This window comes from Adiantum capillus-veneris, chromosome 11 (genome assembly GCF_014529385.1).
Source record: "Adiantum capillus-veneris isolate H3 chromosome 11, ASM1452938v2, whole genome shotgun sequence".
Lineage (NCBI taxonomy): Eukaryota > Viridiplantae > Streptophyta > Polypodiopsida > Polypodiales > Pteridaceae > Adiantum > Adiantum capillus-veneris.
In genome coordinates, this window is record NC_140941.1 from 112,218,619 (window position 1) to 112,231,114 (window position 12,496).

General features: G+C 39.7%; 1 protein-coding gene across 1 annotated transcript; it reads left to right on the top strand.

Moving 5' to 3' along the window:
- Positions 1–9,111: 9,111 nt before the first annotated feature.
- LOC147447832 (uncharacterized) lies at positions 9,112–12,113 on the top strand. Its single transcript, XM_086524420.1, has 2 exons — positions 9,112–9,422; positions 11,311–12,113. The coding sequence occupies exons 1-2, from the start codon at positions 9,249–9,251 to the stop codon at positions 11,938–11,940; spliced, it is 804 nt and encodes a 267-aa protein (XP_086380546.1). The 5' UTR covers positions 9,112–9,248; the 3' UTR covers positions 11,941–12,113.
- The last annotated feature ends 383 nt before the right edge of the window (positions 12,114–12,496 follow it).

Below are 12,496 nucleotides of genomic sequence, written 5' to 3' on the forward strand. Positions count from 1 at the left end.
AGGATTAAGGCTCCTTTAACAATAATTTAACTAATTTCAAAGCAAACATTTGATTCAAAAATTATGCATTTATCCACCAAGAAGGGATTACAATGGAAAGTACTTTACACTTGTGAATTCACCATTATATACTTACCTTCATCAAAAGTGAGTTCCTGCATACAAAGATAGAAGTATAATTTAAGAGAGTTGGTTTTTACTAGTGTCTGCAGTAAATCATATTGTATCCTTCTTCTACTATGTTACGGCTATGCATACGGTCCTGATAGCCTTGAACATAAGATAAATTAGTGTCAAGCTAATAAAATAGGGTATGGTAGCCCTGAATTGAAGTTACAATATCCTTACGTCAAACATAATGGGCACGGTTTCCCTGAATACAAGATACCAGCTTTCATCTATTTATGAAATGGTTATCAGCCATATAAATATATTAGCCTATGTATGAAAATCAATGTGTAGAAATTTTGGCATCCATTCCTAGTTATCTGCTCATTTGTAAAAAAAAACTCGTCAAAGCCATCACCCATGAGACACTCACATGAGGTTGTAGGCAATGTAGGTATTGACCATCATTTTCAAAGGTCTGCCAGAAAATGAATAATATTTTGGTTATGTTTTAATATTGTGTATGCTTAACACTTTTCTCAAAAAATCCGCCAACATTTCATTGTATTTCAGAGACATTGTCAAAAATCCAGTAATAGCTGCCATCTCTTTGGAGATCCCCACTTGAGGTATAAGGCATAGACTAACCTATATATATATATATATATGTCTAAACCATTTTATACAATTGAGTTATTCAAGCATGCATTCAAAGCAAATTGCACCCAAAAAATCCCTCTAAGCAAATGTTCATGCAGATGAAAAGGATAGCTCTATCCAATATCCATTACATCAAAGTTCTAACTACATTTTGGATGCTTCACAACTCCACCCGAACGGATGGTTTCTTTTTCTTTGTAACAAATTAAAAAATAAATTGCAATACTATCACAGAACTTAAAAGGAATTTGTGTAAAGAACATGAGTTTTTATCGTTAAAACCCGACATCTCTACCCATAAGGTAGTATGAAATCTTGAATGCATTCAATAATCTATGTATGCCAAAAAGAAGTCCTGCAATATCATAAAAACCCGACATCTCTACCCATAAGGTAGTATGAAATCTTGAATGCATTCAATAATCTATGTATGCCAAAAAGAAGTGCTGCAATATCCTATTTGTAATTCATACCAAATTTTTGAAAAATTAGTTAATGTCGTTTCTCATAAGATCATCATGTAAGTTTGTCTAAAAAACAGGTCTTATATCAAATCAGCCCTCTTATGTCTTGATTTACATTAATGTTGTGCATTTATATGCCAAAGAAAACGTGAGTATCAACAACAGCAGGCAAGAGACCAATCTTATATTAGAGTTTTATGATTATGCGAAGATCTTGCTTAAGCAAAAAATGCATGTAAGTGATCTTATATATGCTTATGTACCAAGTTTGAAGTATGTCAAAAGCCTCAAAAACCATCCAAAGACTACGCCATTATAATAAAAAAATGTACTGAGTACTTGCAGTTGCACCTAAGTGGATTGCATTATTCTCCAACGGAGCATGCATAGGGTTGGTAATGAAGGTGAGAAGAATCCAAGATGCAAGATCAACAACCAAGGCATATGTCTGTAACAAGAGCACCACCGTGGAGACGGATGTATTCCTCCAATTATACATTTACAAGCGATGCCATCTTTCAATAGCTAGAGAGTTGAGGGAGCCCACAACTATTGCCATCCATCAGAAGGTTGCCAAAATGTGTGTCCCATGATAGCCATCTAAACCATACATTCCAAGATATGTAAAACATTATCTGTGTGTGTGTGTGTGTGTGTGTGTGTGTGTGTGTGTGTTCACCCGCGCACGAGATAGATAGATAGAGATAGAGAGAGAGAGAGAGAGAATTGGTATAGTACCGTAGGAGCCAGGTTTCCGCGGTGTGTTCATGATATGCAACCAAGAACTACGATATGCAAGGTGAGTAGAGGGATTCTATACACCACATTGCCCGTGTGTGTGTGTGTGTGTGTGTGTGTGTGTGTGGGCACGCGCGGGTGCGCGCATGTGTGGGGAGAGAGATCCTCTACTCTGTGTGTGTGTGCGTGTGCGCGTGCGCGTGCACGTGTGCGTGTGCGTGTGCGTGTGTGTGTGCACGCGTGTATGCGCATTTTTTCTTGCATGAAAGAACGGAACCTGGAAGGGTTTGTGGGTACACAGAGAAAGCCAACGAGTTCATATAAATGAACCCCGATACCAAAAATAGAGAGGCCATCATGAAGCACCCACCTTTGTTGACTTCATTATGAGCTTCCACCTTATGTGAATTGACTCAAGGAGTTAAAGTTCAAATCTACTGCCTACCCAATCTCCAGGTAAGTTGAAAAAATTGAACTTTGAAGTGTATTCATTTTATGGGTTCTAGGTTTTTGCGAGCACGGAATGAACCTTGTGGCAAGTAAGGAGCATTTCGAGAAAGAGTGTTCACAAGATATGATAATAGGTTGAAGCATGGCTAACCTGCATAATTGTGTGAAAATGTACGTGAATGAATGCAAGCCCTATTACCAAGAATGAACCCGAGTGAATTAATGGGGGCAATTTATTGTAAAAAAAACCCAGGTTGTGTACACCAGGTAGTGCATGTGATCAATATTAAAAAGGAAGGTAGGATACACCGTTATGAACTCTAGTTGCTTTGCATATAAATTATACAACATAAGATTAACTATCTTTTGATCCGTACAATGAGCAAGAAAGCTTTCCATATAAATTAGATCCAGATGGAGCCAAGTATTAGTTATCCAGATAATGTGTGTGTGTGTGAGATGCCAACGTCCAGGTTCAACTTGTGTATCATAAGCATATCTAAGCATATGTTTGTGTCATGGTGGGGTAGAGATCCATAGCTACACATGGTTTCTTGTCTAGATGTGTGTGTGTGTGTGTGTGTGTGTGCGCGTGCGCACGCGCATCATACACACACCTTCTCGCTATGCTTGATGCTCTATTGCTCTGTTGTGCTCAGCGCACTGGTTGCACTGGCTGCCAACTGCTCAACTTTGCTCATGCTTTTATTTCCAAGCTTGGATGCTTTTGATTAACTTGGTTGAAATTGGCTGCCCCAATTGCTTGACTTTCCATCGGTTCACGCTACCTACTTGCAACGCTATAATAGAACACCAGACAATCGATCAAGGTAGGGTCAAGCACGGTGTTCAGTAGCCCCTGCGCTATTCAGTGCTCATTGGCTTCGTCGATTTTGGCCAATTTTTTGTCTTCTCCATTTTTCGTACCGATTTGTTGCCTTCTCCATTTGCCATGGCTTTAGCTTTGATTCAATCTGCAAATGGGGCGCCCAATTCCCTGCTCTCCATAGTTTTTAAAAATATATATGTTCTATCTGCTTGCTCGAGGCTCTATAGAGATCTCCCTTGCAAGATCCAAGCTCCAACTTAGAGGGCCTGCACACGCAAGAGGGGGAACGGGAAGCCGACTCACTCTGATACCAATTGAAGGGGCGGTTGCTCCATGTGCATGTGTGCAAGGAAGAGGGAAGTAGAAGAAGAGGAGAGCTTAGGTTTGGGGGAAACACGCTGTTGTGAGCATAACTAGCTTGTGTCTCTTTATTGCTAATTTGTATATAAGAGAAATGTCAAAGGGTTAGTGGAGTTAGTGTGTGTAGGGAGGGTACACATGGGTCGACGATCGTGGCGGCCTTTACCCAACACTCTAAAAGTCTACATCTTGACCTCTTGCTAAACCAAAGAGCATCAAGAGATCTTCCAAGACTCACTACCAAAGGACACACAACAATCCAAAGTATCCAGCTGATTCACTAAGATCAAGCTATTTGAAAACATGGATACATGTTTTATATCCTTCAACACCAATGAGGAACCATGAGGGAATGCCAACTCAACTTCTCCCACACCCACAACCTCACATGACTGATCACTAATCTCAAAATCCCCTCTCTCATATCATATGATACAAACCATTTCTCATGCAGAGAAACAAGAAAGGATGCCCCAAGCTCCAAGATTCAATCATGTATCACGCCATCATCCATGGCTCACATAAAATCTTGTGGGTACGCAGATACATGAAATGTATCTCCATTCAAAACATGCGTAACATCCTCATCATTTCCATCACTCAAACTAGCATGCATATGCCTATTCTTGACCTTTGTAATAGTTGTCAAAGGAATTGTACAATTCTTTCGTTGCCTTTTATGTTATCTTATAAGCCTGAAACAACAACCCTAATGCGCCCTTGGTGATGACAATGCCAACACACCAAGTCTCTATGAGTGCAAGACGTACCTCTCATGCGGGCATACACAGAGCATAATCTCAACCACACATCATGAGATGTTTTCTCATGCATAATGTCAACATACATGGACTCTACAAGGTGTAGTCTAATTGTAGACTAGCTAATGCATCCAAATCATCCCAATCGTTGTCAGACATAGACTTAAGCTTTTGTGACTTTTCACAGATCAACAAGTGGCCCTCAATAAATGCATCGAACATGCACTCTTTCCGCACCAAGAACTTTTGTACCTACCATCAAACTTCATCAAGGTAAAGAGTGCCAAATTCGACATAATTTCAACCATATTGTTGGCATAAATGATGACAAAATGTAAGCAATATAATCAACAAAAAAGAAACCAGAAATAGTCAAAATAGTCCCAACAATGGTGCAAAACCCAGTACATAAGTGCATTTATGTGTGCCAAATCATCTCCAAATATCAATTTTATCGAAAAAACTCTCACAAGAGAGCATATGCAAGAGCATACACACCAAGTATGCATACCAAAATTGAGCATGTCCATACCACAAAACCGCACTTGAATATAAGTAACGGGATGGATTATCCCCAAGAAGTTGCTGCCCTTTGAGCCATCATCATGATATTGGAGACTAATTTGATGTCACTCTCTATTTGCAGGCTATTGGTAGCTTGATTTATGTATGTATTATGAGACCAAATGTTCGATATGCAGTTTTGTAGGTGAGTAGATCTATGCATAGCCCAAGGTCTACGTATTGGAAGGTAGTTAAGGAGATCTTTTACTACTTGAGTGGAAACATACATTTTGAGTTGTTTGTTTTTCCTTCATTATTGATAGCTTGTGCATATCTTGGTTGAACAAGAAGTAGCCTAAGGGGGTGCACTATTGAAAGCCCCCACATAATGTGTGTTCATGGGGTATTTAAAAAACCCATTTATTTTAGGATTTTTTTTCCAAAATAAAATATACAAACCCCTTTTGTCAATGTATATGTGTTAATTTGCTTAAAATATTTGCATTAAAAAATCCCTCTTGTTGAAATCATGTGGTATATTAACATGATTACGTAGTGCACCCCCTAAAGAAGTAGCCTACAATGACTGCTTCTAGTCGTGAGGCTGAGTACATGGCAGCTTTCACAGTTATTGTTGACTGGCTTTGGCTCAGGTGTCTTATTGTTGGGTGTTGGACTAAAGATGTTACCAACAACAATTTTCTTTGCAGCCCACAAGAGAAGGACACCAAACGACCCAATAAAATTTTGAAAATTTGCAAGATTTTTTTATAGTTTCCTTATATTATGTTATTTTTTTCTTCCTTTTACCTGCATTTGTAATCTCAATTTTCAACCCGCACTAAGCTGAGTTGAGGCAAAACTTTTTCACCTAATGGTCAACCAATGCGATGTACCCGTGCCAGTGTGTGTGTGTGTGTGTGTGTGTGTGTATGCGTGCGCACACACATAATTAATTGACGCACACACACACACACACACACACACATGATTAATTGATAACTACATGTACACCCACTAATGATGTCTGTGGGTACTAATGATGTTAGTGGGGTATCAAATATTTGGGTTAAGATGATATGCATTAGTGTCTATAGTTATGGGACAATACTCGGTCCATTCCACTTTTAAACGGAATCTCGCCAGATCCCTTCTCCGTCCCTCCCCAAAAACGTAAAATACCCTATCTCCCTCTTCTCTCTCTTCCCTCGGCCATCGCCATCGCTGCACTGTGAGCTCTGCCTTCACAACAGCTGTTCACCACCATCTCCACTGAGGCGCAGCCCCCTTCCCCCCGACCCTCGGCCCAGCTTCTGAACAGGACGTCCTCCAGGTCTGCTACATGGTTGGCCCACCACGGCAGTTGTCCAACCCTGCTCCTTGTTCGTTCGCTCTGCCATGTCTGTGCATACTCTGCACCTGCAATGCTCCCATAAACCCTGCGCATCACTAAGCAGCGACGAGATGGCATCCCTCTCTCTACCTTGTTAGCCCTACCCCACCTCCGACCTGTTTCTCATTCGAGTGGCACTCTACGACAGCGCTAGCATGGACCAAACCAACTTTCATCTCCCATGCGATGGACTGCCCTGCCTTGACTGCAGCAAACTCCCCCTCCCACACCCTCGCTATCTCCACGACTGCATCGCATTCAGCAATCATATGCTTCTCTTCTTCACCCTTAGCGAAGCCATGAACTTCTTAACGAGACCATCTGTCTCTCTCTCGCTCTCCGTGTGCACATGGCAAAAGCGTCCCTTTCCCTTTTATAGGTTTCCAAACGGCATCTTCCAATGATTCCTTCAAAACTATTGAATCCAAAATTGGGCACCCCTACAAAAAATTATTTATATGAACTTTTCTCAAAGCTTCAAAGCTTTGCATGTAGTGGATGTCTTTTGTAACCAACTTTTCATGTGTGAAAGGCACAAGTAGGTGGGTCACATTTTTGTTTTGGGTCAAGCAGGTAGCCAAAACGAGTTTTTTGCAAGCTATTAATTAATTATTTTGGGGGGGGGGGGGGGGGGGATTTTGTTTTCTTTAGTGCTTAAGGGAGCCCTAAGGGCAGCCAAGGCGAATAGCCTAGTGGTTAAGCTTGTCTTTTTAGTGTCTACGTGCTGAGGTCAAATCCTAGGGATTAATGGTGCTTTTGAAGCTAATTCAGCATCTCGGGAAGATATTATGTATTGAAAATTGAAAGTAGAGCAAGTAGTAGTAGTAGTATAGTAGGAGTGCATTGAAAATTGAAAGTAGAGCAAGTAGTAGTAGTAGTATAGTAGGAGTGCACACGTAACGCCATGTAGAAGAACATTAGCCACCACTAGCTTGTAAACTTGATTAATTGCATGAAAAAGGGATGGTATAGATGTGTTGAGACTTGAACACATAACCTTTTTCTTGAGCACATACTAGTTTTGAGTTGTGTGTGCTTATGACTAATTTCATGTAGCTTTTGCTTATGAGGAAGCTCTTTAATGTTTGCTTTGAATGTAGATATATCCATATATATGGCTAAAGGCTAAGCTCCTTCTTGTCTTAATAGCGAATGAGTAAGAACAAAGAGTCTGAGTAAGAACGAAGAGTCAGTTGTTCTTCAAGGCAAGCTCAAAATCTAAACGGGATTTTAGGATTTCAGTCAGTTAAAATACACTAGACCCCGGTTTTTTTCTAACACTGATGGAGATTGATGTGGTGGAGGACAGTGTTGATTGCATGTGTAAATTGTCTTGATGAGGGCAGTATAATGTTCGGACAAATTTTTTGGCATGCTAAATTATAAAACATGCCATAAAGGAGAAGGGAGAAAGGCGTAGAAATGTTTTTGTGCCTTTGTTTAGTCAGTGAATGGGTCCCGACTCTCTCCACTAAAGGACCCATTCACCATTACATATTGTTTTAAAATACATACGAGATGTTTCACCTTGTTTTCCAAGCATACAAAAATTCTTGGGAAAATTATCAAAATACCCTTGAAATTTGTGAAATTCCCAAAATACCCGTCAGATTTCAAAAATTCCCAATATACCCTTTTATCATTTTTGGATGGAATAATGCATTTTTGGCATAGGTTGGTATCATCTTCTGTTGAGGAAGAACCAATCTTCATATGAAGAGTTTTATAAAAAAATTGTCTTTGAAATTTGAGGGCTATTTCGGAAATTTCCAAAAATATCAAAGCTTGGTAATTTTCCCAAAATTCTTATAAGACAATTCTCAATGCGAACTGCATGCACTATTTTATCGCGGATCGAAAGTGGCTTTTATCCTCCTTCCGCTCCACTCAACCGAACGTTTTGGATTTCCAAGGGGCTCAAAGTGAAGCTGAGACACACTCTTTTGGAACATTTTTTGGTATAAGCATAAGTTTTAGAATCTTTTAGCAATTTTTATAGGTAGTAGTGCTAACTTTTCAATTGTTGTGTGTGTGAAGGTAGAAAATGTGACAACAACAGTGTAATAGAGATATGCTAAAGTAGATTTGTGTGGAGACCGCACTTTCAATAAAGCTAATAAACCATACAACTTTGCCCAACACGAAAAATGACTCCAGCATTGCAACACATTTTGCTAACTTTTCTTGTAGGAAGGCGATTGTGGATTATAATTTATAGCTTGGGGATTAGAGAGTGGATTAGGGTAGGTAAAAAAGTCTTAACTGTAGTAGCAAGGTTGGCTTCACCCTCACAAGGGTACATTTGTAGTGTAATGATGGTGGTTAAGATGTGTGGGGGGGTGGACCAAGTTAAACGAAGAAGAAGATTGTTGTAGGAAGAAAAGAGAGAGAGAGAGAGAGGGAGATGTGCTATTAACGTCGTCTCATAGGTCATTTGGGGCTTTTGACGACGTTAATAGCACATGAAAGAGAGAGAGAGAGAGTGTTTGTATACACATATATATATATATATATATACTAGTATGGTCGGTCGTCATTAGCGGCCTCTATCTCTCTCCCTCTCTCTCTTTTTATCGCGTGCAAAGGGGCTTTTTTTAATTTTGAACTTTAGCTTTTAGGTCGCAAATTACGACACATGTAAATGACTCCCCTTTTCGCCATATTATGTTAGTATATATATATATATATATATATATATATATATATAAAAGAGAGAGAGAGAGAGAGAGAGAGAAGAAAAAGAAAAAGAGAATTTTAACCTCATAGGAAACTATCCGAAGAGACCTTAAGATCTATCCTACGGGGAGATTGTACTCAAGAGAACCATTTACTCTTTTTATTAGCATCTTCAAATATTCTCGCCTAATCTCGACGTTTTCACTGTCGTGGTAGGAACATTGTCCCCGAGTTTTGACCTCAAGAGTTGAGTGTCAGAGAGAGAGAGAGAGAGAGAGAGAGAGAGAGAGAGAGAGTGCGCGGGTATGGGGCAGGAATGGAAGAGCGTGTATTTGGATGCGGTGCTGGTGAGCGTGGGGATGGTGATGCTGCTGAGCTACCATGCAAGGCTCGCTTACAGAGTTTGGAAGGCTCCCTACACCACCGAAATCGGCCTCTACCACTTGGCTCTGCAGGCTTGGGCGCACTCCACTCTCAAGGTCTCTCTCTCTCTCTCTCTCTCTCTCTCTCTCTCTCACACACACACACACACACACACACACACATGCACGCTCCATTATCGTTATAATTGTATTTCAAAACAGAAACATGTGCATATGTGTGTGTGTGTGTGTGTATGTGTGTGTGTGTGTGAGAGAGAGAGAGAGAGAGAGAGAGAGAGAGAGAGAGAGAGAGGAGAGGAGAGATTAACAATCATAAGAGAAGTCTTGAACTCAAGACCTGATATGCCAGAGGGAACTGGGATAAGGTGATTGATACGAGAGAGAGAGAGAGAGAGAGAGAGAGAGAGAGAGAGCACATTGCGAAACAAAAATGCATGCAATATGTCAAAAGCATGAGGGGAAACCATGTGTCTGCATCTCTCTCTTGCTTTCTTTCTTACCAAAGCAATGACATTTGAAGTTCAAGGGTTTGGTCGAAACTGGCCATCTATGTATGTATGTATACAAGCATAGATGGTTGAAACCAGTCGTTTACTGTTCGACGCCTAAAAATTGTGGTAGTTGCAGCTACTCGTGTGGAGATATCCTTAAAGTACTATGCTCAACTCTGCAATTGTTGATGGAATCATGCAATTGTGAGATCCAAATAAACGTTCATTTTCAATGAATGGTTTTCTATACTCAAAAAGGCTCACATAGAACTATATTGACAATGACTGTAAATTTTTGATTTCTCAGCAGGGGATGCACCTCCAAGATGTGCACACGAACTCAAAATAAGGCGTATTTGATTTGGCAAAATTCTTAAAATTAACAGCTTACAAATGGTTTGTTGTATTGCATTTTGAGAAAAAACCTGTAAGTTTCTTAAGAAAAAGGGGCTCAATGTGGGTATAGATTTTTTTTAATGCCCTTTGAAGTTTGAACTCCTGTGATATAGATGATTTCCTAGAGGCGAACCCACCCCCCTGACAAGCTCGACTTTAACTTAGATAACATCTAGTTTCAATACAAGGAGAAATGTAGCTTGGAGTCTTGTCTTGTTTTGTCATTTCTACAAAGTAAATTTCTTTGAAGTTAGTCAGATAGTATCTTGTAGCGACATCACGTGGAAATCATTCTTCACCATGTTTGAGCAGGATGGACAATGAGAACGCAATTAATGCCATCATCAAAAGTGACTTCCATACATTATTTATAGGAAAGCTACTCATTACTTGTTGCCTTTAACGGGGTTGTTAGATACTTATCGAGTGGCTCTTAAAAGTTAGATACTCTATTGAGCAGCTAGTTTAAGAGCCATTACTGATGGCTTTATAGTTATGTCACTAACCATAAGCAAGAAAGAAAACCGGGGGGTTCACTGTATAATCATGTTAATATACCATGTAAGTTCAACAAGTGGAGATTTCTATTTTTCAAAATTTTAGTAATTTAACAAAGATGCATTAACAAGGGGAGTTTTTAAAATGCATTTTGGAAGAAAACCTCCATCCAAGGCTTTCTTGGCAGGTGCAATTAGCATGATTGATTTATGTATTTTAAAATTTCGTCATTTTCGATTAATCTCTTGATTATAGTCTTTTTCTTGCCTTAACTAAGCTAGTCTTTTCATTAAGAACATATCGCTTCTTTCTTACGTGTCATTCGTGACATTGATCTGACGACGTTAGTGGGAATGTCGTGGTATTTAGTCAATACTATGCATGATGGAGCTGATGGTTATATTGTCTTGTGGGTGACTACCATGGGTTTATACCTTGCACTTTCCTTCAAGGGTGAATCTGGGCTTATCTTGGATTCATCTAGGTATATAAATTTATCGAAATAATGGAATTTGGTTCTGTTTGTTATGCATGTATGTATCTCAATATTGTAATGGAAGCTCCTACTGCGGCTTGAATTTTTACTTGTTTGCCTACAGGATGGTCTCAAAAATGGAATCTTTGTGGTGCAAACAATGAGGAATAGCATCATGTCATCCTCCATTCTTGCGACAGCGGCAATCACGATGACGACAATGCTGGGGATTGTATTTATAAATGATAGAAGAAGTTTAGCAAGTGGAAAGGCGGATGCATTGATGCTAGGTGCCAGGGGCCTTCCAATTGGACTTCAATTTAAGTTGGCAGCGTTAGTGCCTTGTTTTTTTATTGCGTCGGTGTGCTATGCGCGGTCGGCAACGTTTTATGGCAATGCAAGCTTATTGTTGGGCATGCTTTCAGATCAAAGCATGTCCGTATTGGCAAGTGAACACTTGAGTAAAGCTCTTGTATGGGCATCTTTGTTTAGATGTGTAGGAACTAGAGCTATTTTTATCTCTATTCCCCTTTTCCTTTGGCTTTATGGCCCAATGCCTATGTTTTGTTCCTCGCTTATAACCATAGGTATTTTGCATTTGCAAGACTCGGCGTGTCACGCGAAGTTTGTGAAGCCTCCATTGTCCACCTCTCCGTCTCCTTGGAACGACCAGTTATCTCTTGAAGAATCTCCATTGATTGGCATTGGGCCTCTCCCTCCTGACTCTGTGTGTCTTTTTTGTCCCCATAAATAATGAGACAACATTGTATTGAAAACTCTCTCTCTCTCTCTCGCTCTCTGGCATGATATTTTACATGTTACCGAGTAACCCCGAAGTAGATACTAAGGTGTCCACATACAACATTACTTGTATATCTACATACACATGCCCTTAAATACAAATGCAAAGAATTTGTAGTTAAGCTATGGATCTACAATGCATGAATGTATATCAAAATAATTTTTTTGTGATTTTATGATCGAGTATTGCAATTGTACATACATATATTTGTTACGTGTTAGGGATGTCGGCGGTTGGTGGCTTGTGGTTATGGAGTGGTAGTTACAAGTATGATCTCATAGGTAGAAACCCATTCATGATGCTAAGTAAAACAACATTAGTAGGAAAGATACCAAGAGAACATGAAAAATTATGTTGAAAAGTTAGCTCACTGTCTTCATTGTGTCTTGTTTGACCTCTTATTGGACTTCCCCACATGAACCATCCAATTTCCCTCATAAACTTGTAATGTTTAAGAAGAGAGTATCCTTCACACAGCGTCTTGAGGTTACACACTTAACATTGATGC

Bases quoted from the DNA above. Each gene is read 5' to 3' on its own strand.
- LOC147447832 (XM_086524420.1), top strand. From the start codon at position 9,249: ATGGGGCAGGAATGGAAGAGCGTGTATTTGGATGCGGTGCTGGTGAGC. The intron at 9,423-11,310 runs GTCTCTCTCTCT...GTTTGCCTACAG, and splicing joins GGGCGCACTCCACTCTCAAG to GATGGTCTCAAAAATGGAAT.